The 20,105-nt window shown below is 38.5% G+C and overlaps 2 protein-coding genes across 5 annotated transcripts in view; one reads left to right on the top strand and one right to left on the bottom strand.

Annotated features, from left to right (window-relative positions):
- cc2d1b (coiled-coil and C2 domain containing 1B) overlaps positions 1–14,459 on the top strand; it is a 68,049-nt gene extending 53,590 nt beyond the window's left edge. For both annotated transcript variants that reach the window (XM_060830461.1, XM_060830462.1), the window contains 5 exons: positions 1,882–1,981; positions 2,744–2,834; positions 9,384–9,508; positions 9,642–9,674; positions 12,676–14,459. In XM_060830461.1, the coding sequence (XP_060686444.1) occupies positions 1,882–1,981; positions 2,744–2,834; positions 9,384–9,508; positions 9,642–9,654 (329 nt within the window). In that variant the 3' untranslated portion in view covers positions 9,655–9,674; positions 12,676–14,459. The remainder of the gene's footprint in view (positions 1–1,881; positions 1,982–2,743; positions 2,835–9,383; positions 9,509–9,641; positions 9,675–12,675) is intronic.
- The window catches only part of LOC132819096 (zinc finger FYVE domain-containing protein 9-like), a 133,606-nt gene continuing 126,599 nt past the window's right edge, over positions 13,099–20,105 (bottom strand). For all 3 annotated transcript variants that reach the window (XM_060830457.1, XM_060830458.1, XM_060830459.1), the window contains 5 exons: positions 19,829–19,909; positions 18,679–18,841; positions 17,645–17,750; positions 16,505–16,681; positions 13,099–14,391 (listed from right to left, as the gene is read on the bottom strand). In XM_060830457.1, the coding sequence (XP_060686440.1) occupies positions 14,230–14,391; positions 16,505–16,681; positions 17,645–17,750; positions 18,679–18,841; positions 19,829–19,909 (689 nt within the window). In that variant the 3' untranslated portion in view covers positions 13,099–14,229. The remainder of the gene's footprint in view (positions 14,392–16,504; positions 16,682–17,644; positions 17,751–18,678; positions 18,842–19,828; positions 19,910–20,105) is intronic.

Here is a 20,105-nt window from a genome sequence, read left to right as displayed (position 1 = left end):
TTCACTTTAAATAGTTCTTTGCCCCTTGAATTTTCACAGATTATTGCACAGAATAGATCTTGTGTGTTGCTGGTTTAAATTAAGCAGGAGGGTTTACCCCGTGTCATAACAATTAGTCTATGTGTTTAAAGATGGAATGGAAAGAGGGAGAAGTGGGAAATGGAGCCCAGAGAGAAAAACAGTTGGATAGGCAAAGGACTGGGTAAAAGTCAGCCTGGGAGAACGAATAGCTGTAAATAAGGACCATTATTGGCTAACAATTGTTTTTGTGGTAGCAGCCCATGTGAAGACAAGGCCTGGTGTGAGGTTGGAGTAGATATTGGTAAAGGTGCTCAAGCCCTAAAATTATTGAACTTAGTACTGAGTCCAGAAGGCTGCAGTGTTCCCAAGCAGAAAATTAGGTGCTGAGCTTTCCACAGCAAATGTTGGCCAGAGAACACAGTGGTGTGTTGAAATGGCAGGCAACCAGAAGCTAAGGGCTTTTTTTGTGGACAGAACATAGGTATTCTGCAAAGCAGTCACCCAGTCTGTGCTTCATCTCCCCAACGTAGAGGAGACAAAATTGTGATAGTGATTACGTAGATTAAATTGAGTGAAGTGCAGGTTAATTACTGTTTCGCTTGGAAGGTGCATCTGGACCCTTAGATAATGAGGAGAAAGGAAATGGATAGATCTTGCACTTTGTGATTGCAAGAGAAGGTGCCTTAGGGGTGTGAGGAGATAATAGGAGTAGACCAAGGTATGCCAGAGGAATCTGTCCCTGAGGAGGGCTGACAAAGGAGTGGAGGCAAATGTGTGTCTGGTGGTGGAGGAAATAGCAGCTAATGATCGTTTGGATATGGATGCTTCGCCTTGGAAGGCGAAGGTGACCCTATCCTTGTTGTGGGAGGTGTATCGGAGCCCCATCACTCTTAACCACTGGGGTGGGAAATTCTCAGTTGAGGAAAAAGGACTTTTCGGAGGTTCCTTGTCGAAGTCGGTGTCTTTGGAACAGATGTGGTAAAGACAGAGGAACTGGGAAAATCGAATAGTCTTACAGGAAGCAGGGTGTGAGGATGTACATTCAAGGTTACGGAGTTGGTGGCTTTGTTGTGAAAATTTTGTTGTTCTGTAGCCTTTCTCAGTGTTTGAGAAGGAGCTGTATGTTCAGATCATTTTTCTTTAAATGTATTCAGTCTGAAGAACTATGTAGTTTGTCATGATTTGGAGATGCCGGTGTTGGACTGGGGTGTACAAAGTTAAAAATCACACAATCAGGTTATAGTCCCAACAGGTTTAATTGGAAGCACACTAGCTTTCGGAGCGACGCTCCTTCATCAGGTGATTGTCCTGATCACCTGATGAAGGAGCGTCGCTCCGAAAGCTAGTGTGCTTCCAATTAAACCTATTGGACTATAACCTGGTGTTGTGATTTTTAACTATGTAGTTTGTGACAGCTTATTGTTTAATTGGGTTGTAAAGCAAAACATAGTTTTCTCAGTGATTCTTGAATATTTTGCAAGTGTTCTGTTTTCTAAGACATCCTAAATTTGTTATTTTCCTTAGTTATAATTTTATGGCCAGGTTAGTTGCTAAAGTAATTAAGTTGTTTTTCCTTGTGTTCTGTAATCCTAGATAAGTCTTTAATAAAGCCTGAATAGGATGTGAAGGAACTGGTAATTTAGCATTAGTACTGTGTAAAAGTTGCAATGCCATTTATTTCTTTTGATGTGAATAGATGATCAAAGAACTAATTTACATTTATCTACATAAATATAAAATACTTTGCCTGTAATTTCCTACCAAACTATTTTATAGCTAAAATTAATCTGGACTGTATGTTTTGCGTTCTTTTGGCATGTGTGCAATGTGTTTTTCTTAGAAGTGTTTTCTTTCTTACAGAATATAATCAGCGTTTTGTGCTCAATATTAACAGAAATCATCGAGGATTTAAACGAGTAATTCAGACCAAAGGAATTAAATTTGAAATATTTCATAAGGGGTAAGGAATGCAATGGTAATGAATTCTGCATAATGAATTCTGTATAATTATGTCAAGAGTATCTGCTTTTGTATGATGGTGCAAGGATGTTTCCAAAAACAAATCTTTACGCAATGTTTTGGAATGGGGCAGGAGTTACTTTTGAAACATGTATTTTACTATTTGTGTTATGTATATTTTTATAACTCTGAACCTATTTGGCAGCAATGTAATGTTGCAAACTCAAATTTTATTTAAGAAAATAACATTCTCTAATCAATCACATTAAAATTCTAGAAGTCATACATACCTTTTGCCACACCTTGTATAGTCTCACCATGGCACACAGCAATTGCAACAAAAAAAATACACCTGAGAGTTCGATGGTGGCTGCTTTCAGCCCCATTTATAGCCTATCACTAGAAACATGCTTGGGATGACCATCCATGATACATTATATATCATTGGCCTAACATGTAGATTTAGCTGATCTTTTATTAGTATTCTAAATCAAATCAGATATTGACCAAACGGGAGATTATAACTGTAAGCCTGTGTTTTATGATACCCAATAGGGTCCCATGGTTAAACTATTCTCTCTTAAAAGAACACTTTGAATTTTAGACAAGCATAATTATTTAAGGTTCTGCATTTATATTAGTTAATCACTGTGATTATGCTTAATTCTATATTTTTAGAACATAAATTCTGAGGCAGGTAAACATTTGTTTAGCAAGAATTTTTATTAGATATGATTATTTGTTTTGATTTTGTTTTTTACAGGGGATTTCTGAGGAGTGACAAATCAGTGGGAACTGCACAGTTAAAACTGGACAAATTAGAAACACAGTGCGAAGTCAGAGAAATTGTAGAGGTATGGTTTTATTGGGTTTGTATGTTCTAAAGTAACTAATATTTGAAATAATTACAAGAACTGCTTAGGTGAGCACTTGAAAGTTCTTATGTAAGTTGGCATGCTGAGTTGGAAGATTTGTTTTCAGACGTTTCATCACCATACCAGATAACATGGTCAGTGGGACTTTCCAATGAAGCGCTGATGATATGTCCTGCCTTTCTTTCTTTTTATATAGGTCTTGGTTTCTTTATGTAGGTGATGTTATTGCCAGTTCTGTGAAGAAGTCACCCAGTCTGTGCTGCTTCTCCACAATGTAGAGGAGACAAAATTGAGCAGTGATTATAGGAGACTAAATTGAGTGTTTTGCTTGGATAGTGTGGTGAGAGAAAGAAAATGGAACGATCTTTCACTTCCTGCAATTGCAAGGGAAGGTGCCTTAGGGCTGTGAGGAGATAAGGTAGATAGGGTATAAATTGATGTGTTTTATTGATGGAGTTCTGTTTAGAATGCTATGCTTCTAAGAGTTCTCATTAGTGTCTTTGTTTCACCTTTGTGTGGTGTTCTCCTTTGTATGTATGGAAACTAGTGATAGTGGGTCATGGCTTCACCAGAGACTCTCATTGATGATGTTACCTAGTGTGGTGACAAAACATCTGAAAACAAATCTTCCAGCTCAGCAAGTTAACGTAGATACTTATCACCCTGAGCTACAAATCTTAACCTGAAAGTTAACTATTATAATAGTTCAGAAATTATTTCCACTTTCTGGCTGAAAAGATGGTGTTGGCGGGAGGGTGCAGTTTTGGATTCGTAAGGCATTGGGACTGTTTCTGGCAGAGGTGGGACCTGTACAAACTGGGTGGGTTATGCCTGGGCAGGACTGGGACTGATGTGGGGTGGGAGGTTTGCGGTAGAGTGATTGGGGAGGATTTAAACTTGCATGGCAGAGGGATGGGAACCAGAGGAGGAGGGCAGGTGATGCAGAAATTGAGGAAGAGGTAGAAACCAGGTCAAACATGAACAGGTAATGAAATACATTTGTTTCAAATGCAAGAAGTATAATTGGCACAGTAGATCAGCTCAGTGTTGGTTAGCATTATGACATTATTGCAGTTACATAGACTTGGTGGAAAGAAGGTGCACGGTGCATGTTCCAGGATTTAGATATTTCAGAAAGGGATGTAAAAGATGTGGGGGAGTTACATTACTGGTAACTAAGTATCTTGTATCTGTACTAAGGAAGGATACATCAGAGGACTAGTAGGTAGAACTCAGGAATCGGAAAGATGAAATCACAATGCTGCGGGTATACTACAGACCTCCGAACAGCCAGCAGGAGATGGAGGAGAGAACATGGAGACAGATTATAGAAAGATGTAAAACAGGGTCATAGTGGGTGAATTTAGCTTTCCCAGTATTGACTGGGACTCTGTGCTAGGCGTTTACATGGAGCAGAATTTGTAAGAACCTTTCAGGAGGGTTTCTTGATACAGTATGTAATCAGTCCAACCAGAGAAGAGGTTATACTGAAACTAGTTTTAGGAAATGAGTGAAATTTCAGTGGGGGAGCATTTCTGAAGTAGTAACCATCATAGTGTGTGTTTTAAGTTACTCATGTTAGGGATAACAGCAGTCCTCAGGGAAGGTGTTGAATTGGAGGAAGGTGAAGTATAACAATAGTAGGCAGGAACTGGAGTGTGTTGACTCTAGATAGCATTTTGAGGTTAAATCCACATTGGATATTTGGTAAGATTTCAGGAGTGGCATGATCCTGCGCAAATGAAGGATAGGTATGGCAAGTTATCTGAATCTTGGTTGACCAGGGATGTTATGACCTTGGTCAAAAAGAAAAAAGGAAGCATACCTAAGATCTAGTGGATGGGAATTGACAAAGCCTTTGAAGTCTATAGGGAAAGTAGGAAAGAACTGAAGTGAGGAATTAAAAGGGATAATGAAAAGTCATTAGCAAACAGGATTATGGAGAATCTCAGATTTTTTTATGCATGTATTAAAAGCAAGAGGTAGCTAGGAAAAGGGTTGGCCCATTCAAGGACAAAGGAGGGGCTGTTTGTATGGAACGAGAAGAGAGGGGTGAGGTCTTAAATGAATATTTTGCACTGGTATTCACCAAAGAGAAGGAATTGGTGGAGGATGATCTCAGGGAAAGGAGCATTGAATTTATAAGCCAGATTACTGTTTAAAAAGGGAAAGGTGCTGTGCATCTTTAAAAAGTATTAAGAAAGATAAGTCCTTGGGTCCTCATGGGATTTATCCCAAAATATTGAGGGAGGCAACAGAATAAATTGCTGGAGCATTGGCAGACATCTTTGTATCCTCGTTGGCTATAGGTGAGGTCCCAGAGGACTGGAAAATAGCTAGTGTCCCATTGTTTAAAAAGGGTAACAGGGATAATCCAGGAAATTACAGGCCTGTGTGCCTCTCATCAGTGGTAGGAAAATTATTAGGTCTTGTCCCTGAATCTTTTCTGTCTACATTTAGAAGCAAATGGACTTTTTGTGCCAGGGAGGTCATGCCTCACTAACTTGATAGAGTATTTTGACGAGTTGTCAAAATGACATGATTGAGGGAAAACTAGTTGATGTTGTTTACATGGATTTCAGTAAAGCCTTTGCCAAGGTCACTCATCGTAGACTGGTACAAAAGTTGAAGTCACGTGGTATGGGGGTGAGCTGATAAGATAGATAGAGAACTGGCTTAGTCATAGAGAGAGAGAGTGAGTAATGGTGGAAGGATGCTTTTCAGAGTAGAGGGCTGTGACTATTGTTGTGCCACAAGGATCAGTGCTGGGATCTCTGATCTCCATAAATGATTTGGAGGAAAACCTATCTGGTCCAATTAGTAAGTTTGGGGCCAATTACAAAGATTGGAGGAGTCGTGAATAGTGAAGAGGATTGTCAAAGGATGCAGCAGGGTATAGATCAATTTGAGGCATGGGCAGAAAAAATGGCCAGTGGAGTTTAATCAGGATAAATATGAGGTGATGCATTTTGGAAGGTCAAGTACTGATAGAAATTAAACAGTGAATGGCATAATCCTTAGGAGTATTGATATGCAGAGAGATCAGTGTGCGCAGGTCCACAGATCACAGAAGGTGGATAAGGTCATAAAAAAGGAGAAATATGGCATGCTCATACTCATTGCCCCTTACCAATGAAGATGAGGATAGACAAGTTCTATAAAGCTGCAGCACAACGTTAGTTAGACCACACTTAGAATATTGCATACAGTTCTGGTCACCACATTACCATGCTTTGGAGAGGTACGGAGAAGGTTTACTTGGATGTTGGCTGGTTATGGGGCTTTTAGTTTTGAGGCAAGGCTGGATAGACTGGATTTGTTTTGTTTTTACTGGAACATAGGAGGTTGAGGGGCAATATGATAGAAATTTCTAAGATTATGAATGGCGTGGAGAGAATGAGGTCAGTGTCTGGTGGTGGGAGGGTGGGGTTTAAAAGAGATGTGCGAGGCATGTTTTTCACACTGAGGTGGTTGTGGAAGCAGATACAATAGCAGCATTCATTGATCACCTGGACAAATACATGAATAGGAAGGGAATAGAGGCACACAGATCCTGTTGGTGAAAACTGTTTTAATATAGAAGGACAAATGCTGCAGGCTTGGAGTGCTGAAGGGCCTGTTTCTGTGCTGTGTTCATTCCTTTTTCTCAAATTTCACTAGTGAATTTACTTAATATAGATGTGACTAATATGCAATCTTGCTTTAAAGAAAGATGATTATTTACTACTTTTTCTTTGTTAAAAATCACTACACCAGGTTATAGTCCAGCTGGTTTAAAGAAACAGCCATGGCCAGAGAATACTATAACTTGTCAGTTTTTTGATACCTGGTCAAGTGGCCATTCAACCACTAAACATCATCTAACACTTGAATAGAAGTATTTTCCAGCAGAGTTCATTGGATAGTAGTTAACAGCAGCAATCTGGGATGACTTATTCCCATTCCTGTCTGGTGAATGTTGAAGCTAATTTAGATGTCAGCACTATTAGCTGAATTTAAGACCTTTCATCTCTAACTTGCTCAGAGCTGCACAAATCTAGTACTTCGTTGCTGTGCACACTGCAACTAGTTGTACTCACTGTCGGTGATTAGACAGAATTGTTCCTCCTGCCAGCAGGTTTGTGGGTATGGTTTTAAAAAAGTCATTAATTGAAGGTCAATTTTGAGATGGGTGAAGGAGCAGGGGAGAAGTCTGGCATGTCATCCGGCAAGGTTACACCCTGTCCTCCCCACACTGACAACTGTTCCATGGTAAGGTCTATCCCTAAAAGCCTCTCCATTCCCCATCCTAATTGGGAAGTTCTTTTTCCCTTTCTGCACAAGATGACACCCCCACCACTTGTCGTACCAGTCTGCTTACTGCGGGGGGGGGGGGGGGGGGGGGGGGTGTCAGCTTAGTCAACTTGTTTGCCTAATGGTTGTCTCAGATGGGTCTTCTACCCAAGTGAGGAATGAAAGAACCAACCACCTCGAACCAGTTAAAGTTCCACAGAAGAATAAGGCTATTGTAATTGTCCATTTCCTACTGGCTGTTGAATTGGCAGAGCAGAAAACACCACCATCATCCAAAACAATCATGCCATTGATCTTCCATTGCTTTCATTTTACTACCTATGAGCTGTATACAAAATTGCTTTTCTACTTTTTAAATCTTTATATGCCTTACCATTAGATTAGCCATTTGAGTGAATAGCAGAAGAGTTATGTCCAGTACATAAATTGTGATGAATTTCTAGTCTTAAACAATTTTTCAGTGGGCTCTAGGCAATCTTTCTTAGCTTTAATATTTGAACTGATCTTTGTGATTCTTATAACTATTATAAAGAAAACCTAACTGAGCTCCACTCTGCTAACTTCAAAGGTCAGCAGAGTAAAGGGGAGCTCAGCATCTGAACTAATCTAAGCCTGTCCCCCTCCACTATTCCATCATCCATATGCTCCTAATGTGGCTGAGTTAACTACATTGGCAGGCAGGGCATTCCATGCCCTTACCACTCTGAGTAAAGAACCTGCCTCTGACATTGGTTTTAAATTTAATCACCTAGTTTGCAGCTACACCCCCTCGTGCAAGCTGACGTCAACCTAAGAAAAAGACTCCCCTTATTCACCCTATCTAATCCCTCCTTGGCTGCCTTCTCTCCAATGAGAACAGACCCAAGTCCTTCAGCCTTTCCTCATAAGAACATCTCTCCAGAGGCAACATACTGGTCAATCTCCTCTGCACCTTTTCCAATGCTTCCACATCCTTCCTGTAATGAGGCAATACGAAATGTACACAATATTCCAAGTGTGGCTGCACTAGCATTTTGTCATGCTGCAGCATGACACCATTTCTCCCGAATTCAATCCCTCTACCAAACCAATGCAATTATGTCTCTCCTTAACAGCACTATCAATGTGGGTGGTAACTTTCAGCTTTGCACGATCACATTTGTTAGGCACAAACTCCTTCTGACTACATCATGCTGATTTATCCTTGATCAAACATTGCCTCTTCAAGTGGAGATTATTTTCTCCAGTAGTTTTTCTCCCATACTTCTTGAAAAGTGGAACCACATTTGCTATCCTGCAGTCCCCTGGAAGCTTCCATGGGGGCAGACCGGAATTAAAAATTTGGGTTAGGAGCAATCTGTATTGTGCTTCCTCAATTTCCCATAACCTCAGTAGTTCCATTACATCACTGCTCTCTCCATGACTTCTACTTTTTTCTATGTGCTCAATTAGTAAAAACAAATTTCTCTCCATTCATTTAAAATGCTATTTTTGAAGTCCCAACTGTCTCGCCTTTAGAATAGTCAAGGGTGATGGGCCACAGTTACCAATCTGCTCTACTATATCCTCACCTCCATCCTTGATGCCATTTCCCATTTAAGACCATTACTCTCTCCATCTAGCTGTTCCCCAGAGCCTCCCCTACCTTCAGTCCAAAGAATAGAGTTTGACAGAAATGGCAAATGCTGGTGAGATATTCACTGTCAAATCTGCCTAGACCACATAAAACGTGATTGGATTGCATTCTCACTTTCTAAAACTGCTTACTAATCTAGAATGAGTTTGAAAAAATCTGGTTGCTTTTCTGTACTGATAACGGATCTCTTAAACTTTCTCCTAGCTTGAACTCCAAATGGCAAAGGGTCGATTATCAAATTAAATTTGGCAAACTCAATGTTTTCTGATATAAAGACACCATAAAAATACAAGTTGTTGAGGAAAGTAGGTAAAGTTGCCAGATTGTTTAATGCATTAGCTTTACAAACAAATGTTCACTTGAATTGAAATGTAATCTTGTGACAAAAAGGAGCCTCTAATTACCAAAAAAAATCATGCTTACCTTTTTAAATTACAATTATTCTTTCGCAATGGTTTGTTCAAGTATTCATGGCAATATTGATTGGGAAAGTTACTTGACAGGACTTTTGTGCTGGCTGAATACTGGTGTTACAATTTTTAAAATAGGAAAGGTATCGAAAATTTGATTTTTCTCCCCCTCCAAGATTGTTTTAAACTAAATCTTTTTTCTGACCTTAGATATTTGATGGTAGAAAATCTACTGGTGGTCGATTAGAACTAAAAGTTCAAATCAGAGAACCTCTTAATGGACAAGATTTGCAAATTAATACAGAAAAATGGCTTGTCCTTGATCCAGCCAGTAGGTGAGAACATCTGTAGATACATCTTTTTAAAATTCAACTTTTGATGAGTTATGTTTGCTTATTTTGGTTTTTCTTTACATTTGAGGGAAAGCATTATGACTATAGCATATTAATAATCTCAATTTTCACCTAGGTCACAGGACTAACACAACTGCTTGAACTTAAGGTAGGTTTGTTTTCCCATTTACCCCTAAGCCTAGAACAACCACTGAGTTATCAAACATTTGCACTACTCACTGCAAATTTTCATGAAATATTTTAAAACATTACATGTCTTGTTACAGAATGGATACTCAGCTTTGAATGTTGTTTTACTGGGATGCATTGCTTAAATATGATAAAGAACATAAGAAATAGGAGCAGCTGTAGGCTATTCAACCCTTATTCAGTCCTGTTATGTGATTCAACAACTCCATATTCCAGACTGCTCTCAATCAATGACCCACCCTCCACTGGGAAAGAAAATTCCAAAGATTAACTAACAAACCAGGTATCTCCAAGATCAACTCAGTGTTAGCAGTACTGTGTCAGTGCCAGGGACCTGCATTAGATTTCAGCCTTGGGTGCCTGTGTGGGGTTCCTCCTAGGGTGAGGAGTTAAATGGCCTATTTTCAATGCAGTTATGTCTCTCCTTAAATAAAGTGACCAAAACTAAACTACTATAGGTACAGTCTTACCAATGCCTATATAATTGGAGCTCTGCTTTCTCATTTTTATACTTCATTCACCTTGTAATAAACATTAATCATCCTATTGCCTTTATGTTCCTGTATGCTGACTTGGATTCATGTATGAGGCTACTTTGGCCTGTTCTGCAGTCTTATCAATTTAAAAATATTCTAATGTAAAAATTTTCTAAGAGTGAGATGGGAGGAACAGTGTAGCCCATGCTGGGTCTAAAGACAATGTAAAAGAACATTCTACCCAGGTCTCAATATGGCCAACTGTATATTTTCCCTTTAGAATGAGAATGAAAAGGGCCATCAATTAGATTTCTTTAATATTCAAAGATGTAGAAATGGCTAACAATTTCTAGCCTTTAAATAACCCAAAGCGCATTCATCACGAAGATGAAACATTATTTCTCACTGCAGCAGTTCACTATAGCCAGAATTTTTCATGGTTTACTCGAAGGTAAGAAGGTGACTAATGTTCCAAAAGTTGTAGATTTGGTGTTCTTAATGCAGGTGCATCAAGTGGGAGATATGCAGCTTGTTGGTGGAGCAGGCTTTGCTGTGTTAATACTGTCTTCAGTGAGGAGTTGGGGTTAAGTCCAAACGGATTCTGCTTGAACAGTCAGGTTTAGACACTGTCGTTACTTGGATAACTTCAGCTACTTTGCCTAACCAAATGAACCCAGTCAGTTTCCCGATATGTATTGGATTTCTGCTTTCACATGAACTTGTTCTATGAACCTAAATGATAAAGCATGCTATTTAGAGTAATAGATTTACAGTATGGAAACAGACCCTTCGGTCCAACCTGTCCACGCGGACTAGGTATCCCAATCTCGTCCCACCTGCCAGTGCACATCCCTCCAAACCCTTCCTATTCATATACCCATCCAGATGCCTCTTAAATGTTGCAATTGTACCAGCCTCCACCACATTCTCTGGTAGCTCATTCCATACACATACCACCCTTTGCGTGAAAAAATTGGCACTTCGGTCCCTTTTATATCTTTCCCCTCTCACCCTAAACCTATGCCCTCTTCCCTGGGGTCGGGGAGTCCAGAACTAAAGACTTTGCCTATTTACCCTACCCATGCCCTTCAATTTTGTAAAGCTCTATAAGGTCACCCCTCAGCCTCTGATGCTCCAGGGAAAACAGCTTCAACCTGTTCAGTCTCTCTATAGCTCAAATCCTCCAACCCTGGCAACATCCTTGTAAGTCTTTTCTGAACCCTTTCAAGTTTCACAACATCTTTTGATAGGAAGGAGACCAGAATTGCACACAATATTCCAACAGTGGTCTAACCAATGTCCTGTACAGCTACAACAAGATCTCCCAACTCCTGTACTCAATACTTTGACCAATAAAAGGAAGGCTGCCTTCATTATCCTATCTACCTGTGACTCCACTTTCAAGGAGCTATGAACCTGCACTCCAGTGTCTGTTCAGCAACACTCCTTAGGACCTTACCATTACATTCCTTCATTCTGGAAGTAACCCTCTTTATTCTTCCTCTAAATATGAAAGCATTATATCTAATATCACTTGATTATTTTTAGATTAGACTTGAGTTTTTCCTAGAGTCAGTATTTTGTTCTAGACAGTCACGTTGGTATCACTTTGTCCTACCCACTCGCAACTTAAATAGGGTTATAACCTAAATTCTCTTTTTCCTGTTCAAATTGCTTCATTGCAGCTGAATTCTCACTAATGACAAAATACCATGAAATTTACTTGCTGTTCTTCTACTTTTAGTCGCTGCTTTCAATTCTAACTGCAACTTCTTTGCCAATTCAAATAGCCTAGCCCACTTATCTCCAGGAAAGTGTTAAGATGTGCTCAAACCATTGATAAAGTACAAGAAAGCTGGTCTCGCTTTGCTTTTATCCTTTTCTAAATTTTTACCTCCCAAGACAATACTCCTAAGGGTCATACATAAAAATATTCTACACAAGTCCTGACAGTCTGTTGTATGAAACAGTACATCAATCAGGTTCCTTTACAATTGAATAATGCTGAATTATGATACATTGTTGCAATTTTGATATTTACTGTGACTTGTCCACAGAGAAACTGAGGAGGATGATGCACATTTATTCTGTAGCCTCCAAATATACCAAAAAGTGAGAGATATTTAGTTTGACAGTCTTAATCCTCTTGTATGGTGGCACCCTTTCAATCTGAGATCCAAATATAGTACATTGACAAGTTGTAATAAGTAGGGAGAATGACAGAATCAAACCCAATTTACTTTTTAATAAAGCCATATCAACTCTTGCTATCAAACTAAATGCCAGCATCTCGATAATAGATTCTAATATTTTTCCTTGTAGATATTAAGATTTAGCTCCATGAATTTATTTATTCAGTCCTTGCTTTTCTAATGAGTCTAGCATTGAGTCAATAATTATGTAGTAACTGCAATCGAAGACTGGTTGAAAATCAATTTTGGATTGTATGCATCACATTAACAATGAATTCTTCTTGTCTTGCAGGTCAACTGATAAAATCTATGCACTTTTCCATGACTGCTATTGTGAAGATTTGCTGCTACTGGGACTGCTATTTACATACAAAGCCAAAGATTCAAAATATCTATTTAAAGCTTGTCTTTGTTGGAAACCTGCACATTTAAAAGTACCTTACCTTAAAGAAACAGGGCAATGTAGACAATCCAAGATTATAAAATAAACTCCCTATATTTTAATAAAGTTAAAATAGTGAAATTGTGTGCTTCTAGCAGAGGTGAACTATTGTATAGAAACAGAACCATTGTCAGGAGGGAGGCAACAGGAAGGGAAAAGATTCATTGAGATATTTCTCAAAAGGTGCAAATCTTAGTACAGTACAAGACTTTTCCCTGAAATCACTCGTATAAAAGAGTCCAGTTTATACAAGAATAATTTTTATTGCTGTTGATTTAATGTGATAAATATTTAATATACTATGCAATAGTTTTTATTAGGAAACCATTTATTTGTAATCAGTTTCTAAAGTGCACATTTGTCTACTGCCAATAGAAAAAAAGACAGCATTTCATCTAAATGTACAGTGATTCTGTATATTTGTCTCTTATGCAAGATAAAACCATATTTCCATTCAAGAATATACAGTTGAAGGAAATAGGCTGGACTAAAAGATAACACCTACTTGCTAAGTTAAAGCCAATGCTACAATTCTTTTTCAATTAAGGGCATGTTCATTTCCCTTGTATTAACTACTCGATTGATTGTTTCTAAATGCAGGAAAACAAATATACAGAGTATTTTTGGTTTTTAAATAACCACATTTTATATTCACATACAGGAATTCATTTGACCGAGATTCTGCTTCATTCCAGCACCCAGGATACCTTTCTATAATAGAAGCAGTTTCTTTTCTTAGCTTTTAAACACTGATCCCTGTATATATGAACAGTTATTACCTGAGGTGCTCATGCACCAGCAAATACAATTAATACAGTTGATACCAAATGCAGTATGGCTGAGAAAGTCATTGAAAGGTCTTACTTTTAAACTATACATTACTTTTATTTCATGGCTAGAGATTACCACAATATTCCCATAATGTGGCATACAAGGCATAAGTTAAGTGCTTCAAAACTTTAGACATACATTATATACAAACCAGAGATTAACTGCTGATTATGTAAGGAAAATAGTGATTGAGGTCAGTGAGTATTGGTGTCACCAATGCATTCTCATACTGTCCTCATGTGATGTAGTGTCATTGATACGTTCAGTTGAAAACCATTAAAAATCCTCAAAGAATAATGGATAGGCTGTCAATCCAGGCAATGTAAACTAGTAGCTGAAACTCAATTTTTCATGCTTCAGTACAGTATCAGTCCAACAATGGATCAGGTCCACAATTTTTGGAACAATGAAAGGCAGGTACCCTGTCCTACATTACATTAATCAAAATGATCCATGGTGCATAGTAGATTCAGCAATAATGGAGCACCAATTTAATTTTAATAAGTTTAAAGTGCAAATGTCTTTAATCATGGAGGAAAGTACACCAGTGAGAAGGAAAATATGTTTCATGTTCTAAGAGAAGCTTTCCAAAATGTAAAAGATAAGCTCCATTACAACTGACCCTTCACTCAGCTGACAAGCTCCACCATGGATTACTGGGACTAAAGCATTGTCCAGATCATTCATGTACTGTGAAGGAAGGGGCTGTCCATTACTACCAGCTTGATAGCCAACCTGAATAAGTAAATGAAAATTTATGAAAGTAGACTGAATATATGGTTAAGAATAAATATTCTATTCTACTTGAATGAGTAACAGTGATTAGTGAAAAAATGTATTTTAACAACTGCAATTAGAATAAGGCATGTAAAAAGGTTTCTAAAACCATCATTTGACATGCATGATCACTCAGATTCCTTTTGCCCTGAAGCCATAATTATGAACCTCCATTAAAATGTTGAATCCAGCAAGATGGATTCCTCAAACTATGCCACCCAATTTTGAATATACTTTCACTTTTCTTCCCATTTCCACTCTCCCCCTTTTTCCATCTCATTTGTTATGACGATGCCATTTCCCACACAGGTCCTCAAATGGCCACTTTTTTCCTCAACCAAGAACTTTAAATCCTTCTTGTGCCGATAGAGGCCACTCAAGCCTGTGCTAACCACTGCCAGCATACCACCCCACTCTCGCTACAGTGATCAACAAGGCCCATAGCCTGCCCAACCCAACTACTGCACCTGTTCCCTTCCCTCCCACAGGATTGTAACTCACTATTTCCATCATTTCTGACAGGCTGCCACAACCAGACACATTCTCCTCCCTCCTTTGTCAGCAATCTGCAGAAACTGTTTACTCTGCTGCATTCTTCCTCTATTTCCAACAGCTCACAATCACAGAAGGTGTAATACCTTGTCTATTTACCTCTTTGCTACTCACCAGCCAAGGCCCTAGATATATCTTCCAGGTGAAGCAGCAATTTATCTGCACTCTAATCTAACGTAGCTGCTTTTCACATAGATTACCTCTACACTGGGAGATGAAACACAAGCTGGGTGACTACTTTGCAGGTCTACACTGTCCATAAAAATGACCCCAAACTTCCAGTAGCCTGCCACTTCAACACACTATGTTCCATGCCACTACTTCAATCAGCTTGCGACCTCAGTGAGCTGCAGTGCAAGCTTGAAGAGCATCTCATTTTCCACTTGGAAACCCTGCAGCTTCTAGGACTCAACATAAACTCCAGTTACCACACTACCAAAAGGATGTGGGATGCTTTGGACAGGGTATAGGAAAAATGTTTATTAGAATGTTGCCTGGTATGGGGAATTTTAGCTTTGAGGATAAATTAGATAGACTGGGTTTGTTTTCACTGGAAAGCCACTCCATCCATGCATTCAATCTTACAAAGTCAATGAATTGGGAACATTTGTTCAAGAGACCAGTGTGGGCTTTAAAAAAAAAGAGATTTATATGAAAAACTTTGCTTGCAGAAGGGTGGAGTGTGCCTGGAATGTGCTACCAGAGATGATGGTGGAAGCAAGGTAAAAACAATGACTGCAGATACTGGAAAAGCACAGCAGCATCCAAGGAGCAGGAAGATCAATGTTCCAGGCAAAAAGCCCTTCATCAGGAATACAGGCAGAGTGACTGAAGGGTGGAAAGATAAAGAGAAATGGTGGTGGAAGCAAACAATAGCATTCAAAAAGCACCCGAATGAATACGAAGGGAACAAAGGGATATAGATCCTGTAAGTGAAGGCAGTTTTAATATGGAAGAGCTTATTGTTCTTGGCTCAATAACTTTATAACCTGATTCCACCCTGACAGGTTTTGTATCTCTCCCACATCCAGTCCTAGAGTGACATGGGTTGCTTTTAGTACAGCTCACCCATTTATCACTTACTCCACTTGACTTTACCTGCCTTCCATTACCTTGTTTACTACCTCTCTCATTTCTTCCTCTCTCTGAGCTCCACTTATCCAGTCATCTCTCTTCCCCAGCTTCAGCAGGGCACATGACTGTTTCCTAGCTACTAAGAGTTTTAATGAAGAGTCACTCGACCCAAAACAAACTACTTTCTTCCTACAGAAGCTTCTAGGTCTGCTCAGTTTCTCCAACAATTTCTGTTTCTGGTTAAGAGAGGCAACACAAAACTAAATGCCTTAATTGCTTCCCTCTACCCCTAAAATCATGACAAGATCAAAAGCATTAATAATAATCTACAAAATTTTTTGTTCAAGTTCATGCATCTGTAAGAAAAGTCTAACTTTTTGAGAACTGAAGACGAAATATTAATCCAAGCTTAGTTTGCCTGGATGCAGGATTTAGTTTTAGGTACCTGGTCTGAATCAAGCGTAACACGAAGACCCAGTTTTGCCTTTCCATCCTCTTTCAGCAGCTTAAGATGAGGGCAGAGTGCCAAGCAAAACGCCTTTGCCACATTCTCTGTAAGTTTGCTATGATCAGCTGGGTCACTCAGACCACTGGGCTGGTCCTCACTCTGCAGGAAGAACACCTTAAAAGAAAAATGATTAGTTCATATAAAGTTATTAAACTCAAATCACGATTGGAATGAATAAATTGTCAAAAATGTTTCTATATTAGAACCTTTGCGATAATGTTGTACCATTAAGTGTTGACATCAAGCCACATTAGGAGAATAATGAAAATAACAGGTTTAAAGGACCTCTTAAAAGTGAATGTGTGCCAGGCAAGTGTAGAAAGAAAATTTTAAAAGCTTAGTATCAAAGTAGCTGAACATACAATCGACTGTAATATGCAAGCAGCCAGAATTGGAAGCACATAGACACTCATAAGGGCTCAAGGAGATTACAGAGAGACAGTGAGGGATCATACCATGGTTGAATTTGAATGTTTTATTAGTAATTCGCCTCCAAGAAAATCAAATATCTATAGACAATTTACCTGTGATATCAGGCAAATACTATTCTCACCAAATAAGTGGAATACAAAAGACATTTAAAGACAAAGTTTCAAAGGCTTCAATTACTATAGCTCTTGCATCATATTCTAGAGATTAATGCCTTAAATGACACATCAGGAGAACATAAATGGAAGTAGGAGAAGGCGATATGGCTGGTCAAGCTTGCTACAGTATATAACATGATCATGGTTAATCTTGGAGTTCAATTGCACTTTTATCCCTGCTTCCCTTTATTATTTGAATCCCCCAAGAGTATGTATATCCATTCATCTCAGCCTTAAATATATTGCATTCAGAACCTTCTAGATAGAGAGATCTAAACATTCATAACCCTTTACAAAAGGACATTTGTCACGTTGTTTCCAAGTACCTTATCCTGAAACTACCACTTAGAAAACTGAAGACAAATTTCACACATCTTGGATAAGCAACCAATAAATATCCACCCCCTCCCCCCAAAGATATGGTTTCCATCCCAACATGTTCAAAGTTAACACAAAACAATCATACTGATCAGAAACAACATTTTGTTACCTCTGTCCACCTAATGACTTTGCCATTTGTTTTGAATTCTGACCCATGAAATATCTTCACACTTGAAATTTCATCCATGGATTTTCCATCAATTGGACTGACAACACTACAAAATTAAAATCAAAAAGCTCAAAATAATTGCAATGATAAGTTAGTACATTACAAATACAGATTATTAATGCCTTTAATGTAATTTTGCCGAAAGCCTGTCTCATTTTGAAAACAAACATCTACTATAGATTATTAACAGGGCTATTCCAATACATCACAGAAAAAGCACGCTAGAACTGCACTAAAACTGAAGAAATAGATGAGAGTATCAGCCATAATTGACATGCAAATATAACATGATACTCGAGTAGCCAATTCCATGTATTACCATTTTTAAGCATTAATGTGTCTAACTTCCTATTTTCATAAAGTAAAAACTGCAAAATAGGACAAGGAGCAAGACAGCAACCCAAAAGTTATCACAAGGGCTGCATAAAATCATCACTTACACAAAGCCATGCACTTAAACATATTGCCCAAAATATTCCAGAAAATGAGAAAAACAGTGCTCATTGCTCTTCAGAGTAATTAATTTCCTATTGAATTGAATTTGAATTAAATTTAAATTTATTGTCACATGTACCAAGGCACAGTGAAAAGCTCTGTCATGTGAGAATACATGCAGATTACGTAGTTGAACAGCACAGATAAGTAAAAATAGGCAAACAGCGGCAAAACAAAAACAGGTAGAGGCAAATGCTAAGAGGTTGCGAGTCCATTCAGTATTCTAACAACAGTAGGGTAGAAACGGTTTCAAAACTGGCTGGTGCACGTGTTCAGGCTTCTGTACCTTCTCCCAGACGTAGAGGTTGTAGAAAAGCACTGCCAGGGTGGGATGGATCTTTGGAGAATGCTGGTGGCCACTGCAGTCATTGATATTACACCCAACTACTGTACACAATTAAGTAATAATTCTCACATTGAAATGCTATTTAGTTCTATTATTTTTTTTTAAATAAGTTTCCCTTCCTGCCTTTATTTACCCTTTATTGATATTTTTATCATCTTCTGCCCACTGTATGTGAACATGTTCTTGTGGTTCTTCTACATCAGTTTTTCCACATGTTATGGTAAAATCTTTCATCTCTCGCAGTGCCTGTCGCAAAGAATCCATTGTTTCAGCTGAGATCTGTACCATCATACCGTCTGAAAATAGAGCATTCAAATAACATTCATTTACAGCAAAACCAAAATAAATTTTACATTTTTTCTTCATCTAATGTACAACAGTCCAGTAATAAAACTGCAATCCATTCAAAAAGTGTTAAGCGATTTATAAACCATCAAGATTTATTTACCATGACAATAATGCTATAAATTGTTAATCCCAACTCAAATGATATTCATTATATCCTTGGGTAAACTAACATTGGATAATATTCAACAAATACAGTAAGGTCAGATATTTTTGTTCTTTCAACTCAGAAGTCTCACACCAGCTTAAAGTCCAACAGATTTATTTGAAATCACAAGCTTGCAGAGTGACATCACCTGACGAAGGTACAGTGCTCCCAAAGCTTCCGATTTCAAATAAAGCTGGTGTTGTGAGTTCTGACCTTGTCCAACCCAGTCCAACACCAGCACCTCCATATCTTGTTTTATTCATTCATTCATGAGATGAGGGCATCACTGGCTAGGTCAGCATACCCAATTACCCGGATGGCAGTTAAAAATCGACCACGTTGCTGTAGGTCTGGAGTCACATGTAGGCCACGCCAGGTAGGGAAGACAGATTTCCCTTCCTGAAGGACAGCAGTGAACCAGATAGATCTTTCGAACAATTAGCAGTAGTTTCACTGTCATCAGTAGATTCTTAATTCCAGATTATTTTTATTAAATTCAAATTCCACCATCTGCCGTGACAGGATCTGAATCTAGGTTGCCAGAATATTAGTTGAGTTTTGGACTAATAAGCTAGCGATAATACCACCAGGCCACTGCCTCCCCATTTTAAGTGCACATCCTGGATCTACACATGACACACCAGTGCTTCAGCACAGTTGCTGGAAATACTGCATCATCTTTATAATAGTGGTGTGAAACTCAAAAGAAGTGTACCCAAAACTGAACCTGATAAGACTGAATGGATAGAATTGACAGTTCTCACACTTTTAGATTGTTCGTTATTATTACCTTCTACAATGCTAGACTTGGCCAAGTAGCCAGAAGATGATTTCAAAGCACCACTGAACACAAAAAAGCTGGCTCCCGTTACTGCAAAACAGAATTATGAAAAAAAAAGTCATGCTAACTGTTTTGTGCTATACACATTGCATAACTCTTGATAACAGTCAATGACTGATATATTTTTGCAGCCTCTACTTGGTAAATGAATATATTTAAAATACTAGTAGTAATTTCATACAAAGTAAAGCAATGCATGCAGACACAAAAATGAAATACTAGAACA

This window comes from Hemiscyllium ocellatum, chromosome 9 (assembly GCF_020745735.1).
Source record: "Hemiscyllium ocellatum isolate sHemOce1 chromosome 9, sHemOce1.pat.X.cur, whole genome shotgun sequence".
Taxonomy (NCBI): Eukaryota; Metazoa; Chordata; class Chondrichthyes; order Orectolobiformes; family Hemiscylliidae; genus Hemiscyllium; species Hemiscyllium ocellatum.
Note: the sequence above shows the minus strand (reverse complement) of the source record. Positions and strands in the feature narration are given on the sequence as shown.